Source organism: Drosophila takahashii, chromosome 3R, assembly GCF_030179915.1.
Source record: "Drosophila takahashii strain IR98-3 E-12201 chromosome 3R, DtakHiC1v2, whole genome shotgun sequence".
NCBI classification, from domain to species: domain Eukaryota; kingdom Metazoa; phylum Arthropoda; class Insecta; order Diptera; family Drosophilidae; genus Drosophila; species Drosophila takahashii.
Window position 1 is genome coordinate 39,797,509 of NC_091681.1, and position 23,429 is coordinate 39,820,937.

Consider the following 23,429-nt stretch of genomic DNA (forward strand, 5'->3'; position numbering starts at 1 on the left):
ATTATGCGCGAACAACACAGTTTTTGTGCTTTATTTGAATTTTGAATGAGCTGTTCTCCGTGATTATTGCAATTGTTATCTTTTAATTATTACGCTATTCCTGTGGGTTTTTTCGTTGTTAAAAATGTGAATTTTTAGTGTTTTCATGAAAACAATTCTGTTGTATTCAACGCAAATGTATTTCTTTGACGTATGTTGGTTGGCTTATCTGATTATTTGTTTCGCATTTAAAACCGAATTCCGGGAAAACTACTAAGTAGGTGCTGCGAATGTATGACCGGATACTTTGGTCAGTTCGTTTTTGTTGCCAATTAGGTTTCCAGGCGACATTCAAAACTCGGGGGAAACTGCGCAAACTAAAGAACAAAAAGTCGCGTAATTGAGTTTGCCCAGTTATCTGTTGGCACCAACTGGGCAAACTAGTTGCCATGCACAGAAAAAAAACTATATGAAATAACTAATTTCTACCTAAAAAGCCGATATGACTAAGGTCAAATTTATCATTCAAACATATCAACATATCATTTCTTTATAAAAATACAAATAAATAAACAAAATATTTAAAAATAAGAAAAACAAAATCTTTATTCATCTCAAAATGATATGAATACCTTAAAATCTTGAACTTAAAAAAATATAAAATTGACCAGCACATTTCAAACTGATCTTTTGTAAATTTTTTTCTGTGTATGGTAACAAGGGGTCCTGCGAAAGTTGCTGTCATTTGAAAATGTCAAATAATGGCAAATAAATAAGCTGGGGGATAAATGAAAAAATACTAGGGGAAATCTAGAGAATAGAGGGTCTAGAAGAGGAAAAGTCAAGTTGTGTGGCCATTTTGGTGGCCGCACAGTTTCGCCGAATTAAATCCAGTTGGCTCGTAAACCTTGAGCGCTGTAACCCAACAAATCCTCACGCTGCTTTGGCTTAAATTGTCTGAAAAAGGGTTTATGGTCATGACATTTTATGAACTCAATGTGGAGGAGCCAAGGAAACAAACGCAACCTTCTTTCTCTCGGCTGCGGCTGTGTAATCTACATAAAATTGCAAACAAGTATTTTGCCCCCGTACAACACATTTGTGTGCAGGAATTGTTATTGTGATTGCCTGGCCAAAAGCGTTTCGTAATAAGCTATCTGGTATCTGGACTTTCCCTGCTCCTGATTGCTGTTAACATGTCGTAGAGCAGAGTTCTCCTTTTGCCAGAAATTTGTTTTGTATTTCGTACAACTTGGCCTGCAGGCGAAGGCGAGGGTCATGGGATTTCCCCAACAGCTTTTGTTCTGTTGATTAGGGCCACGTACATTTCAATTAAAATGTCGCCCCCAGCACCAGAAATTAGGCGAAATCCGGCCAACCAGCAGGCGCAGCTTTTCCATTTCCCATTGGTTATCTTTCGGGGAGGGGCAGGGCCTACTTCCATTCACCATATATAAGGTTTTGTCCCGCTGTTCGCAACCGAACGCGCAGGAACCATTGAAACATGGTTCCGCTTTTCACGGCCTGTCTGTCTTTCTATCTGTCTGCCTGTCTGTTCCTCCAATCTTGGATAACTCCCCGACCATCTGCATTTGGCATTTGGCATCGGAACATGTTTTTCCAATTTCTGCTCTGGTCTTAAATGCTCCCAGGCCCTTGACAGTCGGATATTATGGGTGTGTCCGATTGGAGTGCTGAATCACACTTGATGTGGGCTAAAGGTTCTGCAGGTTTGCGTCCATTAACTATGATAACTTTGGCACACTCACTGGTTTAATACATTTTTTTAAATATTTCATTACTTTGCACTATCTGGTCACACTTTTTAAGTACCCTTTTCTGTTTTTTATTTATTTATTATTTATTTTTAGTTGCTTACTTAAAAAATATACGTTGTAAGAACTTTGATATGATATCTAATTCATTAAATTTTCTTATATATTTCATTGCCTTCTTATATCTGGTCACACTTTTTGCGTACCCGTTCCTAGTCTTAGGGTATATTTTATTATTCCTTTTAGTATCTGTGATATGCCCCACTCCTCTCAGAATTTCCACTTATTTTTCATGGTGTTTACCCTGATGCCTTCCGCCCATCATTCCCACTTTTCCCCCAACTCCTGCCTGCGCGACTGCGACTTTCACTCATGAATAGTTAAATCCGCCTGCCACCTCGCCCCCAAGCCATGTATTTCCCTACAGCATTCCCATTCTGAGCTGCTTTCCATTTTTGCCATTTTTTATTAATGAAATCTCATGGCTCAATGAAGCGTAAACTCCCCTAAGCCAAGTTCAAGTGTCCTAGAAATGGGAGGCCGGCTCAGGCGTTAATGGGCCAGCTCAAGAGCCGGTCGGTCGGTCGGCCAAACGTGTTTTCTTGTCGGCCACCAACTTGAGTTTGGTCTGCTTGCCTTCTTATTGATGTGCGGCCGTCCCAGTTTGTTTTTGACTTGACCAGAGGATCTGTCAGCCGCTTGATTGCCTCTCGCATTCATAATCCCCGCCCATTAATAAGTCCCGCAAAGTGGCCCTCTCGGCAATCAGTGAGCGCCAAAAGCAATTTATCTAAGAGCTAATCAAAGCCTGGTTGGTGGGTTGGTAGGTTGGACTGGCAATCCAATCCAATCCTTTCGACCGGCAATTAAAGCGAGCAGGGTGCAAATTAACTAAGGCCAGGATAAAATGGCTGGCCCGGCATCAAATAGATTGAATAACCCTATGTCCATCGCCGCCCGAGGGATGTTATTCGGTTTGGACTGTCTGTATTTGCTTATTTGATGTGGATGTGGATGTGGCTGCTGATGTGGATGTTGATATTGATGCAAACATCCACAGACTGACGGTCGCTGCTGTTGGCCGCAGACGCATTTTTCCAACTGCCACTGAAAATGGAAATCCAGTTTCGGTTCCCATCTGCCGACCCCGAAGGCAAATGCTCCCGATGATTGCTGACTTTTCGGGTTCCATCGAGATTCAGCTGCTCCTCCGCCAGTCAGCCGGTAGTCGACTTCATTATGGGAGTGCTCTATTCAATTACGTGGGCGAACTGCGGCAGGAGGATGGCTGTCTGGTGGGGCGGGATATCTGGGTATCTGGATATCGGGGGCCATCATATTTTATGGGCGCCATAAAGCGGTTTGCCAGCCGAAAAGGTAGGGCAGTGCTTAAAGCCCAATTTATAACTTGTCCGATAACGAAGGAGCCACACGCACATGGCATTTACTCGCGGCATCTCCGAGCGGCGGCTTGTAAATATTTAACTTGCAATTGCCTGAGCTCATATATCTTGGCGGGTGCTGTGAATCATTTACTCCGCTCTCGCTTTTGAATATTTAAGCCCGCCATTCTTCGTACTTTCGCTTTTTATCTATGGCATTATTTATGCTCCGCTTTTAGAGCCGCGTTCTAGGTGTCTAGATGTCAGAGCCCGGCGACATTTAAAAATAAGTCCCAGAAGTATTCATTAAACGGGGTTAGGGTAGCAAAGGGTATTTCGAATTTTAAACAAAAACAAAAAATTTCTTTTACATTTTTATAGGTATTTTTAAACACAACAAAATTGCATTTATACTTTTGCATTTTGGTAATTTGAAAGAATTTATTTAATGTTTAATGTTTTTTCTATTATAATAACAAACCCCATGATAAACCTTTAAGTTCAGGTCAATTTAAATATTTATTAATGGTGCTAAACGATTCCATTCCCTCAGAATACCTAGCTTAATGTTTACCATTACTTTTATGCTCTTCTATAATTTTTCTCCCTTTTTCGGGATGCAATAAATTTCACGATGCCATCGGTTCAGTGCTCCACTTCAGCCCCGCAGCATTGGCATCAATATTTCGGAGGCACAAAAGTAATTTAATGGACTTTTAATCTATTTTTTTACTGCCTCTGATCAAAGGACGCAGGCAGAAAGAGCAAAGAGCAGCAAAGATGCTTAAATAAAAGGAAGAAAAATGTTGATGATGTGTGCTGTGTGCCTTTCACTCAGTGTCTCATTTCTCTGGGGCCAAAAAATTTCATTAGCTTTCTCCGGGAGACTTTAATTGCCTGTCAATGCTTTTTTGTGGCAGCGCATAAATCGATTTTTAAGTAGCTAAGCAAAAATATGCTAATCGCAGCGAGGAAACAGCTATAAACGTGGCGGAAAAGTGTGCAAACGTGCTGGGGAAAAAGTCCATCAAAATGTCTGTGTGGGGATGGAAAATGATGAGTTCCGTCCACTTTGATGTCGGTGAAAAACCCCTGAGAAGGGGTAAAAGTTTTCACATTGTTGTTGGTCCCTGAAGTCACTTAAAAATATCCCTTTTCCTACAGTTCCAACTCAATCGTATTAAAAGTAACACAAATTCCAGAACAATTTGCTTGCATTTCCAGTTCACTTAACAGCTTTATCCACAAAAATTCAACAGAGAATAATAATAGACGAAATAAATTGATGTCAACGCCTGAAAGCAAATAAACCAATGATAATCCATTGATTTGTTTCTGCCTTTATTTCTGTTGACAGCTGACGAAAACCGCTCGAAAGTATGCTTTGTGTTTGTGCTGTGTCCATGGAAATTGCGTATACGCCCCGATGGCATTTAAAGCATTTCGATTTTGATTTCGATTTGTGGTGAAGAATTTCCAGGCACTGCAAGTGGCCAGAGTTTATTTTTCCATCGCATTCAATTAATATTTCGAAATGTTGGGCGGGCAACCGCAGTTCCTAGGTTTCCCTGCCAAGCTTCTTATGTTATATTCATAAAGAGTCAAAATCTGCCAAGTGGGCCACCCCTGTTCCGAAGGTCCGATTTTCATCGAACTTTTTTACTTTTCCGGTTCACAACGAAAATATAAGAACTTCATTTGAACGGTTTTGCGAAATTTTGAGTTTTACCGGAGTTATAGGGGTCAAAACATGGCATTTTTGACACTTTTTCGAAAAAGTTGCACTCAGTCAAAAATTCATAACTTCGGAACGGTAAGAGATATCTTTATGATGTTTTCACTAATCGCTCAAGAATTATTATGGCTTTCCATAAAAAAATGTAAAAAAAAATTAAATTTTTTTTTTCTTAAAAATAAATCAACATTTTTTTTTAGTTTTTATTTTTTTCAGTGTTCTTCACCAGCTATAGAGTTTAAAACCATTTGAAAATGAAGTTTGATTCATTACGAAAAAGATCAAAAAAAAAAAAAGAGGGGCCCGGACAAAGGTTTTTCGCAATATCGATTTGAAGAAGGGCGCACAGCGGATTCCCATACAAAACGACAAAAAGTGCGTCATTGACAGCTGCAGTCGGCTGACGCTACGCGCGCAACGGCATGTGTTGACCAGCCAATTTTCACGAGCAAGCCGTTTTTGTATGGAAAACCGCTGTGCGCCCTTCTTCAAATCGATATTGCGAAAAACCTTTGTCCGGGCCCCTCTTTTTTTTTTTTTGATCTTTTTCGTAATGAATCAAACTTCATTTTCAAATGGTTTTAAACTCTATAGCTGGTGAAGAACACTGAAAAAAATAAAAACTAAAAAAAAATGTTGATTTATTTTTAAGAAAAAAAAAATTTAATTTTTTTTTACATTTTTTTATGGAAAGCCATAATAATTCTTGAGCGATTAGTGAAAACATCATAAAGATATCTCTTACCGTTCCGAAGTTATGAATTTTTGACTGAGTGCAACTTTTTCGAAAAAGTGTCAAAAATGCCATGTTTTGACCCCTATAACTCCGGTAAAACTCAAAATTTCGCAAAACCGTTCAAATGAAGTTCTTATATTTTCGTTGTGAACCGGAAAAGTAAAAAAGTTCGATGAAAATCGGACCTTCGGAACAGGGGTGGCCCACTTGGCAGATTTTGACTCTAAATCATTCGCATCTCGCATAAATATTCGATGGTCTTTCTTGGAAATGTTGCATAAGTTTAAATACTTTTTGGCCGGGGGCGGAGGAGGGCCTCCTCCATGTTTGTGTTTGTATTTGGGTGCCTATTGAGGCATGAAATCCGAAGGCTCCTCCCCCTCTGCCACCACCCAGCATCCGGCCTTTGTGCCCAGTGTTATTGTTCCAGGGCGGCGGCAATATGTTTGCCTTATTTCACTTTGTGTTGACAGCAATGACCCACATGCATAAATCATAACTTGTTCGCTGTGAGAGTGTGTGCCTCACACACCCTCGAGTACACACACACCAAGAAAATGTGCAAAATTCAGCAAGTTGCAAAGGAAATACATTGTTTCTGAGAAAAAACACTTTTTCGTGCTTAAAAGTCAACCGAAACATTTGCCCTAAATCAAGGAAAATATGAATTCCGAGGAAAAGTAAATATCAAATAAAATTTTTTTATCACTTTATCAACAAGCATATATTCTGGGAAAATATTTGAAAGGCATTTGCATTTTTATAAACATGAGGAAAATATTCTAAACTTACGCAAACAAAAGCAAAATAATCTAAAACTTAAATGATTAAAACTCAACAAAATCAACCAAATAAAAATCAATTTAATTGAAGCAAACGGTAAACGATAAAAGTGGCTCACCAAGAAAACAACCAATAAAAGCGACATTTCTTAAGCAAAATCACTTTATGCGAAAAATATTTTAAGGGAAATTGAAATGTTCATGTGCTCCTAATTAAATAAAGTCAGAACGCTGAAAACTCAATTTATTTTGGCACAAGCGCTTGAAAGCGTGTCCCAAAAAGTCGATAAAAGCATGGCCACTGTGGAAAATGTTTTGTTTTTTAACAAATATTTTCGTGGCACATATATTCTAATCAAATAACCAGGGAGCCGGAGAAAAACGAGGACTCATTGTGCACAAAATTCAAATGCAATTTATTAAAGCGCAAATTAGCAGAGAGGGTGAGTCCTGGGAGTCCTGGAAGTCAAGCGCTGACAGTGTTTGGGGAAATCAAAAAAGAAAAAACGAAATGAAACATGAATAAGCAACGAGAAAGCTTTCCACTTTTCACAAACACACATGCTGGAATATGCAGACATATGTGCAGGGGAGGAGGGTCCTTTTTGCATATGCATATCTGAGTGGGGGGCAAATTATGCTTGCAAACAGGTCGAAGCAGCCAGGACATCCAGGATACAGGAGCCAGGACCTCTGGCAATCCAACGCTTCAGTGCGCCTCAAAGTATGCAGCAGTTTTTAAGTGTATCTCGGTTTCGCCAGCAATTCGAAGCCGAATCGAATGTCCCAAGTGGTTAGACCTCCTGCAGATACGTGTTTTGTGAGTAGAACTCAATCGCTTGCAATGCGGGTCGAATCATAATTTCCTCCTGCTGTGCCGGCAGCTCTAACTCAACCCTTTTCAAAAGAAGAAAAATGAGCAGTGGCGCAAAAAAGGGGGCGGAGAAGCAATCAAGACCAATCTCCAGGACCAGTTTCACTTGTTTTTCAACCCATACCGCATAGCTGTAGCTCAGAGAAGCTGGGTCGAGTAAAATGACAAATTCGAATTTTGAAAACGGGAATCGTTTGACCCCCATTTGACCACTTTTGCCCACCCTTTAGTTTTTTTTGACCACGTCCAGTTTCGAAAATATCGAATTTCGAAAATTTTCGAAAATCAAAAATTTGACTTTTTCAAATTTTTTTTTGTGGAATCGTTTGACCCCCATTTGACCACCATTGCCCACCTTTTAGAATTTTGAAAAAGTCAAAACTTTGGAAACTGTGGCCATTTTTCGTTTTTCTCAAAATTCGAAAATTTTAAAGTCGAATTTTTTAAAACTTTTTTTTGTCCAATCGTTTGACCCCCGATTGACCATCATTGCCCACCCTTTAGAATTTTGAAAAAGTCAAAACTTTGGAAACTGTGGCCATTTTTCGTTTTTCTCAAAATTCGAAAATTTTAAAGTCGAATTTTTCAAAACTTTTTTTTGTCCATTCGTTTGACCCCCAATTGACCATCATTGCCCACCCTTTAGAATTTTGAAAAAGTCAAAACCTTAGAAAATACAACACTTTTTCGTTTTTCTCAAAATTCGAAAATTTTAAAGTCGAATTTTTCAAAACTTTTTTTTGTCCATTCGTTTGACCCCCGATTGACCATCATTGCCCACCTTTTAGAATTTTGAAAAAGTCAAAACCTTAGAAAATACAACACTTTTTCGTTTTTCTCAAAAGTCGAAAATTTTAAAGTCGAATTTTTCAAAACTTTTTTTTGTCCATTCGTTTGACCCCCAATTGACCATCATTGCCCACCCTTTAGAATTTTGAAAAAGTCAAAACCTTAGAAAATACAACACTTTTTCGTTTTTCTCAAAAGTCGAAAATTTTAAAGTCGAATTTTTCAAAACTTTTTTTTGTCCATTCGTTTGACCCCCAATTGACCATCATTGCCCACCCTTTAGAATTTTGAAAAAGTCAAAACCTTAGAAAATACAACACTTTTTCGTTTTTCTCAAAATTCGAAAATTTTAAAGTCGAATTTTTCAAAACTTTTTTTTGTCCATTCGTTTGACCCCCAATTGACCATCATTGCCCACCCTTTAGAATTTTGAAAAAGTCAAAAACAAAAGTCAAAAGAAAATACAACAATTTTACGTTTTCACTGAATTTCAAATACCTTTAAAGCTGAAATTTTCAAATTTTTTTGCATGGAATCGTTTGTCTACCGTTTGTCCACGATTGACATCCTTTTAGAATTTTAAAAACAAAATATAACTTTAAAAAATATTACACTTTTAATTTGTTTTTAAAATCGCATTGAACATCTCTTAAAATTAGTCAATTAGTTTGTCCAATAGCTTAAAGTAATTAGATTCGACATGGGTTATGCAAAACAGGTAATTCAGCAGTCAAATATCTGAATGGAAAATTATAGCAGGTAGTGAGTAAAATATTGAAAATATTTTGAAACCTGAATGGTTAGTCAATTTTTGGGGTTTGCAAACCTTGTTACCTGTGCGAAAGGGTTAACATTTTTTACGATACTTTTTAGGGGTTTTACGTAACAGGTATCTTCCGCAACCTGCTTCAATTTTAAACCTGAAACACTTGTCTCGATTTGAAAATCGCTTTCCTCCTCGAATCTCACATTAGGTATAAAAATCGACACCCAGAACGCACAATAAGTCTATCTTTGTGTGAAAAGTGAAGTGAAAAGTTGTGCGCGATATTTGAAAACGCTTGCAGTGTACCAGAACTATTGTGAATCGTGAATAAAAGCGAAGTGGCATTGTACGAAATTCTGCGTCTTTGTGTTTGTGCATCCTTGTTAATTTTGTTAAGAGTCTTTTTTAAGACTTGCAAAATTTTCAAGTTTGATTTGTGATTTAAATATTAATTTGTCTTGATACCAGAATTTCGTGCTGTGTCATAGGTGTTGGTGCATAAGTGTGATCAGTGTTGTGACTATTCCTTCGATTTGTTTTACAAGGAATTGAAGTGAAGTGACGTTGCACAAAATTCTACGATATTCTCTGTCATTGTGTTTTATTTTGCAAATCCTTTGAATTTAGTTTATTGTGTTTTAAAGATTTGCAATTTTTAAAATTTAATTAAAAAATTACAAATAGTTTTTCTTGATAATTTTCTAAATTTATCTGAGTTGTTGTTGCGTATGCTCGTGAATTTTGTTTAAAAAGTTGCAAATTTTTGCTTTTTTTATTTAAAGATAACTTTTCTTAAATTGTTTTTTCAAAATTTCTTCGTGATTTGCTGTGATTTTGAATTAAATACTTAAATACTTGCGAATTTTTCAAGTTAAATTTTAGATAAAGACCAGAGTGTTTAGGAATATTTTTACTTATACCAATTTAAATATACATTTTTAGTTTTTTTTTTTTACTTTCAATAATTGACTTGATATCAGAAATTTGTGCCACGTCATAATTACAGTTTTTACAGTGTAGTGCAATATAAAGGAATTTACCGGACTACTACTGGGAAAACTGCAAGTACACTCCATACATTTATTTATCTTTTAATATATTTTACCTTTAACATATAAGAACACAGTCTTTTTAAAGACTTAATCTTGTATTTTTAAAATAGTATTTCAATATCAACCTACTTAACAATAAAATAAGTTTATTTTTTTTTTTCAAATAATTCATAAACACAAAAACAAAAAATAAACAAATAAAAATAGATTTTAGACTAGACTAAATATATTTTTTATTTTTTACATTGTACGAATATAAGTCATACTTTGGTTGCCATTTTTTTATTTAAGACTTTAAGATATTTTTTTGATAAGTGCGTTAATTTATAATATCTATTTCGTCGCGAGGGATATAACAATTTAGTTAAAGTTGTTAACATTTGTTTGGTGTACAGTGCAAAAAAGTAAAGTTCCTGAAAATTCTTGTTTTTTAAAATTGTTTCAAATAATTAAATTACCAACACAATGCCTGCCAAGTCCTTTGTTGATGCCCCCGCCTTGGTGGATGCACTTTGCAAAGTTAACATTTTTACGGAGAACGGAGATCTGAAGCCAAGGAGTGACAATGTTTGGACTGAAGCCAGCAATTATTTACAAGGAACAATCAGTGCCAGAACCCTGAATTTTTATGCCCGAGTTAACCGTTATGACATCCTGACATCGGTAAAAGAACGGAGTGGCTTAACGCAGTTAAATAAAACGGCAAATAATAGTACGTTAAATTCCACGGCACCTGAGGACGACCCGGAGTTCCTGATCTGCGAACCAACAAAAAATGGGCCTCTGCCCATTCTATACTTGAACCTGCAGTTGGATGAGGAGGCATGGAAATCAATTGCCCCTAAGGCGGAACAGAAAAAGGATTTGCGATCAAGGAACTATCTGCAACCTAACTGGACGGATATTATAGCTAAGAGCGTGTATGAAAAAGTGCCGCTACCTTGTGCGTTTAATTTTAAGAAGGCCAAAATTTCGGACAAAGTGGACAATATATGGCTCAAAATAGAAGGTTATTGCAGTGAGTGCAGTTCAATATTAAAAGGACATTGCCTTGTGGAACCTGAAGAACAGTGCGGTATCTCGATTTCCGTTTCGGTACCAGACACACGAGGAATTCCACATAACAAAAAACGGCGGTGCACAGGATCCAGACGGATTGAAATCGGAGAAGAATTGATTTTAAAGAAAGCGGCATTATGGAGAAAGGAAGCAACCAAGGAAATGAAAGATGACGACCCAGAGCCGAGCTACATCCCGAAGCTACCAACTCTGCGAAAACTTCGTGAAGAGGCAACTAACCGGCACCTAGGAATCACCAAGGATCGTGATCCAATTTCAAGTTTATACCTCAAGAAGTATGAGGGTGAATTGGCTGGATGCATCCTTGACATCGGACTGGACGAATTTTTCTGCATTTACTGCACAGGAGCCCAAATAAAAACATATACCTCAAGGATACGGAGCATTAAAAAAATTTCGGTCGACGCAACTGGAAGCGTTGTGTTACCCATTGTAAAACCGAACGGAGAATCCAGCTACGTGTTTTTATATCAAATTGTAATGGAGGGAGACGACAGCATATTTCCTGTCTTCCAAATGCTGTCGGCGAAGCATGATACTGCCAGCATCCAATTTTGGCTGAGCAAATTTATTAGTAAATCGGGACAATTTCCACTGGAGGTCGTGTCGGATTTTTCCTTGGCGCTACTCAATGGAATAAGCTTGAGCTTCAATGAATGCCGCCTGAAGACGTATATTTCGAAATGTTTCCAAAATATTTCATCGGAGGACCCGACGGAACTGCCGCGTTGCTTCATTCGGCTTGATATCGCCCACCTTATTAAAATGATGTGCCGGAAAAACGTTTTTAAAGGAAAATTGCCGAACGTAAAGGATTTTTTTATTAGATGCATTGGAGTGGCAACGACATGCGAAACGAAGGAGACCTTTGCAGAAATTATAAAGGCAGTACTCATAGTTGCATTGAGCGAATCCTCTGGAGAAGATGAATCAGGAGATTATCTTTCGAGCCACAGGAATGAAAAGTATCTGCTCACCCGAATAGCCACATTTACGGCTCTGGACCATGAGGAAAATGAGGATAACGTATATTTACCGGAAGAATTGGAGGAAACTGACGGAGATGTTTCGGATTTCATCTCCAGCATTAAAAACAAGGCCGAAGATGAAGCGTCAAAGTGCAATTCTGCAAAGTGCCGGCCAAACCCGTATTATTTGCCGGAATTGATGCCACCTCTCCTAAAATTGTGCCAATACTTTGTATTATGGACTAATGTGATGAAGGACAAATTCTCATCAAAAAATAATGTCGGCTCATCTGCACTGGTGGAAGCATACTTCAAGGATCTTAAAAACACGGACATGAGTATATTCCACCGACCAGTGCGTGCAGATAAATTCGTGGTGCAACATATACGCTGCATCGAAGCTGTGTGCAAATTGGAACGAGCCGCCATGAAGCGCAAAAACTTAAAAGTTCCTGAATTCATAAAGGAACAACCAATTAAAAAAAAAATCCGGAAAGAAAAAGGAGTCCTGGAGGATATGTCTGATGAAAGCGACGTGGAATACCTTTTAAAAGAGGAAAACTGGAAGGTAAAGAACAATACTAAAAATCCATCGGATTATAATGTCAAAGAAGACGAAGAAAATGAAAACATTTATCAGACAATGGATTTGGAAAACGAATACGAAGAAAGCAAACATAGACCAAGAGGAAAATATCTGAAGAAATGCCCTAACGTCGAATTAATTTACAATCGACCTCATCGAAGACAAAGGGATGAGATCTTACATAATGGCGGAGCAATGGGACCCATATGGATTGGAAATAAATTAATACAATTTAAAAACACTTGTGCAATGGATTCTTTAGTGGAAATATTATCGACCGCATATATGGATAATTATCATTATAAAAACAAATTGGATAATAATACGGATAACCTGACAGTGGCTTTAATAAAAAAATATGCCGACGAGGGAATTTCTGCCAGCCTTTACTGCGATAGAGGTCTGATTTTAATGTCATTTTTTGAAGAAAAACACAACACCGTACTGTGCGAAACAAATATCGGAGCATTTGTTGATCAAGCTCTAAACGGAATACCGAGTGTAACAAGCCGCCGTTCACATAAGGAAGGTGCCAAGAACGAGTGCGAGAGCCACACATCACACATCACACTCCAACGGTTGGAGCTAATGGATTCAGAAATGGTTAAGGATCTCGGTGTTGCCAAGGCGTTGCTCACCTTTATTGGCGAATATTTTGAAGAATCCGAAGAAATATGCAGAAGATGCTACGGAGAAGAGATCCTTGAAAGAGATCCAGGACCTCATGTCATAATAGACATAGAATTTGCGACAGATAGTGCGTTCCATAAAAAAACATCAGCCGGCTCAACAGGATCTGCAACCTTGCTCCAGATACCGCAAGAAATAAAAATACAGAATAGAAAATACATTCTGAGCGGTGCCATTGAATACGTCCCGGCACAAGGATCTGGAATCGGACATTATATTTCATATTGCCGAAGAGTAACGGGATGTTGGGAAGTTCACGATGATATGTGCAGACGATGGCGAAAATTCACTGCGTACACAACGAAAATGACATTCCATATTGTTATATATACGCAGGCCGAGTGATACATATTAAGTTTAAATATTTTGTAATTTTTAAAATGTATAAATGTTCCATTGCTTAAATAAAATTTTTTTGTGATTTTCACAAGACCTTGTTTTATTTGAAACACTAATTTTAAGCAATTTTTAATTGTAAACCAAATGTATTTTTAAGGGGTGGGCAAACGATGGTTTTTATATAAAATTAGTTTTAAGGGGTGGACAGTCATTATTTTTTAGTTTTAAGAGGTGGGCAAACGTTTGTTTTTATAAAAATGTATTTTTAAGGGGTGGACAGTCATTATTTTTTAGTTTTAAGAGGTGGGCAAACGTTTGTTTTTATAAAAATGTATTTTTAAGGGGTGGGCAGTGAATATTTTTTAGTTTTAAGAGGTGGGCAAACGTTTGTTTTTATAAAAATGTATTTTTAAAGGGTGGGCAGTGAATATTTTTTAGTTTTAAGAGGTGGGCAAACGTTTTTTTCCAAAAATATTCAGTTTTAAAGGGTGGGCAAACGATTTTTTCTTAAGGAAAAACTTATAATTAAGATAACTTTTAAAGTATAAATTTTTTCAAACGGTAGACAAACGATTCCATGCAAAAAAATTTGAAAATTTCAGCTTTAAAGGTATTTGAAATTCAGTGAAAACGTAAAATTGTTGTATTTTCTTTTGACTTTTGTTTTTGACTTTTTCAAAATTCTAAAAGGTGGGCAATGATGGTCAATTGGGGGTCAAACGAATGGACAAAAAAAAGTTTTGAAAAATTCGACTTAAAAATTTTCGAATTTTGAGAAAAACGAAAAAGTGTTGTATTTTCTAAGGTTTTGACTTTTTCAAAATTCTAAAGGGTGGGCAATGATGGTCAATTGGGGGTCAAACGATTGGACAAAAAAAAGTTTTGAAAAATTCGACTTTAAAATTTTCGACTTTTGAGAAAAACGAAAAAGTGTTGTATTTTCTAAGGTTTTGACCTTTTCAAAATTCTAAAGGGTGGGCAATGATGGTCAATTGGGGGTCAAACGAATGGACAAACAAAAAGTTTTGAAAAATTCGACTTTAAAATTTTCGACTTTTGAGAAAAACGAAAAAGTGTTGTATTTTCTAAGGTTTTGACTTTTTCAAAATTCTAAAAGGTGGGCAATGATGGTCAATCGGGGGTCAAACGAATGGACAAAAAAAAGTTTTGAAAAATTCGACTTTAAAATTTTCGAATTTTGAGAAAAACGAAAAAGTGTTGTATTTTCTAAGGTTTTGACTTTTTCAAAATTCTAAAGGGTGGGCAATGATGGTCAATTGGGGGTCAAACGAATGGACAAAAAAAAGTTTTGAAAAATTCGACTTTAAAATTTTCGACTTTTGAGAAAAACGAAAAAGTGTTGTATTTTCTAAGGTTTTGACTTTTTCAAAATTCTAAAGGGTGGGCAATGATGGTCAATTGGGGGTCAAACGAATGGACAAAAAAAAGTTTTGAAAAATTCGACTTTAAAATTTTCGACTTTTGAGAAAAACGAAAAAGTGTTGTATTTTCTAAGGTTTTGACTTTTTCAAAATTCTAAAAGGTGGGCAATGATGGTCAATCGGGGGTCAAACGAATGGACAAAAAAAAGTTTTGAAAAATTCGACTTTAAAATTTTCGAATTTTGAGAAAAACGAAAAAGTGTTGTATTTTCTAAGGTTTTGACTTTTTCAAAATTCTAAAGGGTGGGCAATGATGGTCAATTGGGGGTCAAACGAATGGACAAAAAAAAGTTTTGAAAAATTCGACTTTAAAATTTTCGAATTTTGAGAAAAACGAAAAATGGCCACAGTTTCCAAAGTTTTGACTTTTTCAAAATTCTAAAGGGTGGGCAATGATGGTCAATCGGGGGTCAAACGATTGGACAAAAAAAAGTTTTAAAAAATTCGACTTTAAAATTTTCGAATTTTGAGAAAAACGAAAAATGGCCACAGTTTCCAAAGTTTTGACTTTTTCAAAATTCTAAAAGGTGGGCAATGGTGGTCAAATGGGGGTCAAACGATTCCACAAAAAAAAATTTGAAAAAGTCAAATTTTTGATTTTCGAAAATTTTCGAAATTCGATATTTTCGAAACTGGACGTGGTCAAAAAAAACTAAAGGGTGGGCAAAAGTGGTCAAATGGGGGTCAAACGATTCCCGTTTTCAAAATTCGAATTTGTCATTTTACTCGACCCAGCTTCTCTGAGCTCATAGCTGTCATACCAGGAGAATTTAAAACGGGTGGAAAGCAGAGGAAAAATGGTCTCACTTGGCAGCTGCAGCATCGATGTGTCCTTGCCGAGGGTCTGTGGCTCCCAAGACCACCGAACTGGGTCATTTTTGGCATAGTTGCTGGCGCGCTGCTTTATTGATTGCCAGCAGGAAAAATGACACCAGTCCAGCATACTGGACATGGATTATCTTGCTCCAGATTCGAGCTACAATCTGGTTCTACACATATTTCATGGACTGGTTTAGTGGCTTGGTGACAGGAGAGCACAGAGAAAAACTATGGGGAAAGACATAAATCTCCTAAAAGGCTGCCTAACAGTATGCACTAAAAATGGGACATTGAACTTTTGGAAAGAATATATTGAAGCATACTTTTAAACAGGGAACGTAACTGTTATAAGTTTTATTTTAAAAATCACACTTTAACAGTTATTTTCTGATTTGTAAAGTAAAACTCAAAGAATAACTGTTATTTTTTGAGTTTTATAATAAAAGTTGACAAATAACAGTTATTCGTCGTGATCAAAAATAAAACTCAAACTTGATTTATGGCGATTTTGTGGGTAAACAAAATTTTAAAAAAATATAGGTATAAAATATGCGCGGTTGCCTTTTTTAACAAATTTTTAGTAAGTTATAAAAAGCACGGGTATCATGTTTTTTTTAATTATTTCATTTTTTCAAAAATGTCAAGGGAATAACTGTTATTCATAAAAATCAAAAAATAACAGTTATTTTTTGAGTTTTATTATAAAAATCAAAAAATAAAAATCATTACGGATTTGTAAACTACAATGGCTAATAAAAATTGTGGTGTATTTAAAAAATTTTTAGGACCCTTCTAAGTGCGTGATTTTTTTGTATGAAAAATTTACAATAACAGTTATTTTCGTTCCCTGCTTTTAAACACCTTTATAAATGATTTGCGTAATGTGTATTTCTAACCAGAAATATAAATACTTGGGTACTAGAAAAATATCGACAGCTTGCTATTTCTCGATATTTGTGTTTTCCCTTCAAAACATCGATATTATCGATCCGATATTGTCGAAATATCGAAAATATCGATAATTTTCAAGCTCTACTTTAGATTTTCTTATTGTATATCTGTGTGGTTATTTTTCTCGTTAGCTTTCCACAGGTGTATCTCTTTCCAGTCTCTGATTTCCTGTGACTCGACAGAAAATGTAATACCGATGCTGTTTCGATTATCACAAGTCAATCGAGTATTGGCCCAACTAACCGCATACTTGTGGCCGTCTTCGCCGGCGACCGACCTACCCCATCATCAGTATTAATGCTAATGCGACTGCAATGTTATACAACACCTACTGACACGTCTTTGCGGTCGACTGAGCAGTTAAGTATACACAAATACGAATAGTGTTTGCTTGTCAAGCGGTGGGAAAAGCATTTTGGGAGGGGGGTAAACCAAATAGGCTGTAACGCTGGGGCTCTAAAATGTGAAAATTATCACTGGGCTAGTGCCAAACAAGCTAAAACTAGATGATTCTAGATAGGAATCTAGATAGGGTTTATGAACTGTTGAGAGGCAGAACTTTCTGTTTATATTTTAAACAGTCGGCAAATCGTTTCCTAAAATAAATTCCATTTTAATATGTTTACCTTTAAATCCCAAGAATGATCAAAGTGAAAAGCATTTCATTCCACTTTCCTTTCAAACAATTGTCCAAAGTCTAACAGGAAAGTTTTTGTGCCGCTCACTAAATCGCCTAGCATTTCTAATTACCGACTCATAATGCAAAGAAAAGCGGAAAATAGGAAAACGGAAGAGAAAGGCGGACAAAGCGTAAAAAGTCAGCGAGGGGGAGAGCTGATTACAATTTTGCAGCGACTGCAAATTAAAGTGAAAACATTTTTTAGGGAGTCGAGTCCTGTGCACGTATGTGAAGCGACTATATGGCAAACGGAGGCGAAGGACATGCAATGCAATGCCATAGGGCGCCAGGCGAAAAGTTGATCCTTTGCCCGGCCATCCAGCCATCTAGCCATCCGGCTCGTAGGACCCACCAACCAACTGGGAGGAGGAAGCCGCACCCAGCCGGAGCCAAAGTCAAAATGCGGGGAGTGGGATATAGAAGCCACCACACATAGGATAGAACCGACCGCCCACATGCACGTCCAAGTTTAACGCAAATAAATTGCGCATTCAGAGCAAAATTAACACGGCTCAAAGGGAGGAGAAATGCGGGAAAGTGGGAAAACCATAACGAAGCTTAAGCACAAAAATATGTGGGGTCCCAAAAAATAGATGGAAAAAATATACGCGGAAGGCAGAAGCAAATAAAAACGAAAGCCAAGTGGGCAATATGACTCGCTTTACTCGACTCTCTGCTATTTTCTCTTTTTCTCCTGCTTGCCTGCCAGTTTGCTTTTGCTTTTTGCTAGCATCAGCATCAAAATGCAGACAGTAACAGGATGCAGGCGACTCCATAACTCACGAAGTCGGGCAAAACGCGCTGAGGATATCCGTTTTGGGCATTCCCATGATTGAGGTTGTCCTTCGTCCTCCGCCAGTCAGTCCCAAACTGCTCCTTCGTGTCGTTATTTTTGCCCTGCCTACTTGACTATGCATGGGCCGTGGTGGATTGCGAGTGAAACCGAGGCACTGAGAGAATTTTGTGGGTATTTGGAATAACTAAAAAGTTTAGTGCGAACAGAAACACAAAGAAGAATTGAAGTGTGCCCTATGCAAGATATGCGTGTGACCTCAGTCATGCTTTATGACCTATCAAAACCAAGTCTGCTGTAAAAAATGTATCTATTTTAATTCGTTTATAGCTTATTTATATAAACAATATTTCTTTCAGTGCCCCGAAAGAAGGGTAACTTCGCGTTTGGCATTTAAATTGACGTATTCCGAGGCTCTGGTTATGGCCATGACTGTCATAAATGTGATAAGGGATGATATGCCTTGTTTCTGATTCCTCCACATCCCCTTCCCTCACTTCCCTCTCTATCAGCCGCGGACTGACATTTAGGGCTGGCTGCTTTGTCTTAATTAATAAGTCAATAGCTTGAATGCTTGAGGCTGCTTACGCCGCCCAAACGCTGGCAGCTGCTCTCCTCCATAATTTAGTTAATGCTCTGCTAAACTAAGGCCGCTGTCAGCCCGTCCACGATATTTCCACTCCCACAAATCCATTTGGACCTCCCGAAACCCATTCTGGCCCCCTTTTGCCCAAATCTCAGATGCTGAGAGGCTCGAATGCCCAAGAAAGTGGGGCAGATAGAAGCAATTTGCCTGCGACACGGTGACAAAGGTGCGCGGTTTGAGTTTGAGTCTGAGTACAAGTGAATGGTAATGGAGGTCATAACAAAGGCGGCTTCTTGAGGCCATGTGGAAACGTGGATACCCTGAGGAAACCCTAATTGGATGCGAACAGGAAGGATTTTCTGGGAGAACTATCTTCTTATTGCGGGTAACTGGGATAGGATACATATCTTCCGTTTTTAAGTCTCAATCATTTATAAAATTGGATCTAATGAGATTATTAGATAAATTATTACATTTGTTGTCATTATTCTAGAAAAGTGCCTGTAATGCCGAGAAAACTTTCTTAGTTCAGTAGTTATATCTAGGTTTTAGTAAGCTTATCACCATGTTTCAATGACAGAAAGATTGATAGGACTCTAAGACTTCTTCTTCTCTTTTATTTTTTAACCAAATCACTGTGAAGCCTCGAAGAAAACGACATTAGCTTTGTTGCCACTTTTCCAGGAAGTGTTGAAAAAGTGGCTGTAATGCTTGCCGCTTAATTTCGTTATGAGCCCCCTGCACATTTGCGCCATTTCGCAGCATTTTCATAATGGCGGCACTTGCTGCAGGCAGACACGTGGATGTGGATGTGCCTGTTGGATGGTGTATACATATATGGCTGGATGACTGACAACATCGTTTGGCGGTTGAGTTGAGTTTTTTATGCCAGCATCGTTGTGACAGGAGAAGCATCGAGCCTAATGGCGCAAATGTTCAATAAAGAGGCTTTTAACGTGCGCAGTCCTGCTCTTGGCTCCATTTTCCCATCCCAAACTAGATAGACAGGCGGACGAGTCCTCAATCTGGGCCCATTCCGCTGTTTCGCTCTTTTAGTGGCCACTAGAACGAACTTTATGGCTACGTATCCGCATCCGCACCTCTCGCATGGAGATGGAGTGCAAATGAAATGGCCATATTCATGCCCATTCGAGGACTGAATAATACATGGCGCCCGTAAAAGCCATGTTTATTGGTGGGAGCTCCAAATATATTTAGCTTGATTGGCCTTCCATCCCCCCGCCTTTTATTTTTGGCTACGCATTTCAGAAACAATTAATTTGGACCCGGACTGCAAAAAAATAAACACTCGCATGGCCACACTTTCCTGCCTTGATTGATGTGCCCCATAGCACGGAGCACCGAGAACCGAGCACCGAGCACATGGTGCGGTTTGGATGGCTGTTCCATAACAAATAGATCTAAATGTAGCTACATGAGTTCACTTTTAATTAAAAATTGCCTATGCGCGGATCCAATAAATTCAATTCGTACGAAAAGAGCAGCACCAATAGCTTTATGACGCACACAAGAGTTGATAAGTGCAGATATATGGCGACGCAGTCGTAAAAACAGTATTTTCTAATAAAGAAATTTCAAAATCATACAGCTCATGGGATGGGGTCCATGTGTACATGTAAATGCCTTCACGCAGCAGCAGAAGAAGAAAGCTGGTGTCATTCAATTATTTTGCTATTAGTTGCTCGTGACACTCGACTTCGCAGCGGATGCCCACACGTATTAGGCCTCCCACTCGGGAAACGGGGCATCCCAGCATCGCCTGGGTAGAAACCCAACTCTTGTACTCCCCCCGTGGAAGGTCCATGATTAATAAATGCGACACACAGTCGACCGCAACATTACTGACACCTCCAGAAGGCCAACAGCCATCAAGGTGGGCCAAGAGTACTGCGGCTTTCCACCTCGGATCCATTCTGTGAAGACTCTGTTTTTGCGGGGCCCCAACCACAAGATGGAACTCACTCACGCCTAGAAATACACAAAGAAAAAGAAGATATGATATATGATGGATATTATATGTAACTTTAATACCAATTTTTAGGGAATTAAACAAAAATCAGTAGAGTTTTGAAATCAACTCTAAAGGTGTCTAAAAGTATGCAATGAAATAAACTATTGCATACTTTTAGACACCTTGGATTTTATTTTCTTATATATCATTTTTTGTTAATGTGGAATTATTAGTATTATATTTTTTCCCCGTGTACATATGCAAACTTTATCATCGCACGCAGCTCTTTTGTCACAAACAGGTGGGACAACAAGTACACGTACACATAACGTGTACCAACTTCTCTCGAGAGGCGAACTTGAGCCACAAAAAGGCAAGGATAAAATGATATATGTGCACATGCGAATACTTTCGCTTTAAGAGCAGCCAAAAGGGTATTAAGGTTTTCGCCTGGCATTAAGGAAAATATATAATTAAATCTTTCTAAAAGCGAGATAAAGTAAAAGGAAAAATGTAGAGTGTCATTAATTAATTGCCAGGAAATTGTTAAGCTATTCTAAGTCTGGCCTTTAACTCATTTAAATTTATGCTAATGCTAAATTAATGTAATAAAACAGTTAACTAAGGCCCAACTTAAATAGACCCCATTGAAGCCGTATTGTAAGGACCTCCTTTATCCTTTGCAGTCCCCTGTCAAATCCAATTAACTAAGATATTTATACGCCTTTATCGCTTACGTTTCCTTGCAGATTGAGGAAATCCATTGGCAGTCCCACAGCATTCAATCAAGCGCAAATTGGTTCGACTTGCACAGAAAAGGGCACATTTTCGGCCTTGCAAATTCCAATCTTGAAACTAAATGACGCCTGTGTCCGAAACGGAAACCGAAACCCTGCTGCCAAATACCGCAAATACGCTGGACGCCAGACGACGGCCACAAATTAGCCAGCCAGCCGTAGATTTGCAAGTCTAAGGAGTCGCCCGAGTAGTAAAGTGAAAAGCGAAGAGGGATCCCTGTTCAAAGGAGCCATCGAGCAAGGTCAAAAACAGGAGCAACTTCAAAGGGGAAGGACCGAAGGACGAGCGACAAGCCAGTGCGACTGCGACTATTTTTCGAGAGCGCCAAAGGATTCATTAAAAAACCGCCAACCTGGAACTAATGGAATTAGAGAATATTGTGGCCAATACGGTCTACTTGAAAGCGAGAGAAGGTAAGTGGCCTTATTTTCTGAACAAGTGAATACGTAAATATTTGAGTGCCGAATTTGTTTCACGCTGTGAACAATAAGTTGCCAATTACAGTCTCGTTATTTATGTAAATAGGGAAAAAGCATAGAGGAAATTGGGATGTTTTTGAAGGTTTTTGATCTAAAAATGATAGATTCAATATTTATGGCCATATGACATTTAATTGACTACACAAAAAAAAAACATGACGGGGTCAAATAGTTATGCACATGGTAAATATCTGTTATATCGTTTTTACCATGCTATACTGGTAGAATTGATGTTCTAAATTCAAACTGGCCTACTAAGAACTTGTGGTTTACGTTTCGAGCATATCGAAATGAGATGCTACAAGTTAAAATTGATACCAAATAATATCACATTGATCATCGTTTCATATACATTTTTTTTTTGGGAGTAGATTTTTTTTTTAAAGTAATGTCAACCTAGTAAAAAAGGATCTCTATCTTAAAAACATTTTCAAGAATTTATAAATCCCTATTTGTGACAGGAAATGCTTTAAAAGACTTTAAGTGATGTCTTCATCTGGGACGGTGACATATTTTCCACCATCGAATTCCACTAAAGAGACTCGCAGTTTTTCTTCCTTTTTTTTCTGACGGGCACGTGCTGAAGTGTTCTGTGCTGTCACCTTGTCATCGATTTTTGCTGCCCCACCTGCTTTTCAGCAGGGCGGTCTGTTTAATTGCAGGGATTGAAGTTGGGCTCAAATTTTCCGTTCGAAAAAGGGGACGTGAGGGAGCTGTCTCTGACGATTTTGTCCTCGCTGGCTTTTCTGCCTGGTCCTGGGCTTTATCTGAAGTTAATGAAGCGTTAAATGTTTGCGCTCCAGCAACTTATTCATTTTCATGCTCCATGCTGACGGGCTTTAAGTGCTCTATTGGACTTTACTTCGTTATCGAGGTCACACTTCAATTGCAGGGAAATCGCCCCCCAAGCCCACCCCAGCCCACAAGTTCACTGTCATCTCGGAAAACTCCGCCCACCAGCGAGTTTTCCTCGCTTTTGCTGCTGTTTGTTGGCGCCATTGTTCTGTTTATTTACAGCAGAGTCAACTTTGGCGATTAGATGGTGGGGCAATTTATGCAAAGTTATGCATTAGACGGCGAGGCAAAGGAGTTTGTGCAAAGGTCACCTTCAGCGGCGGCATCTTGCAACGTCCCATCTCCCAACATGTTGCATGTGCCTCCTATCCCAATCAAATATTTCATTTTAAATGTTATTTATTTTATTGCCGTCTGCCTGATAGTAAAAGCCGGTTCCCCTTCCTTTCGCTTGAGTAAAAAGTATCTGGCAGATACTTTGGTTCGTTTGGTTTCGGGCCGCCTCAACAGATTTAAATGACAGAAACGTGCGCAAAATTTCAATTTGTAGTAATGTAATATTTTAGAGCAGAGCGGAATGGC

At 38.2% G+C, this 23,429-nt stretch overlaps 1 protein-coding gene across 2 annotated transcripts in view; it reads left to right on the top strand.

Moving 5' to 3' along the window:
- Gprk2 (G protein-coupled receptor kinase 2) overlaps window positions 1-23,429 on the top strand; it is a 64,871-nt gene that overhangs the window by 15,276 nt on the left and 26,166 nt on the right. For both annotated transcript variants that reach the window (XM_017152272.3, XM_017152273.3), the window contains one exon: window positions 21,525-21,986. In XM_017152272.3, coding sequence (XP_017007761.3) covers window positions 21,935-21,986 — 52 coding nt within the window. In that variant the 5' untranslated portion in view covers window positions 21,525-21,934. The remainder of the gene's footprint in view (window positions 1-21,524; window positions 21,987-23,429) is intronic.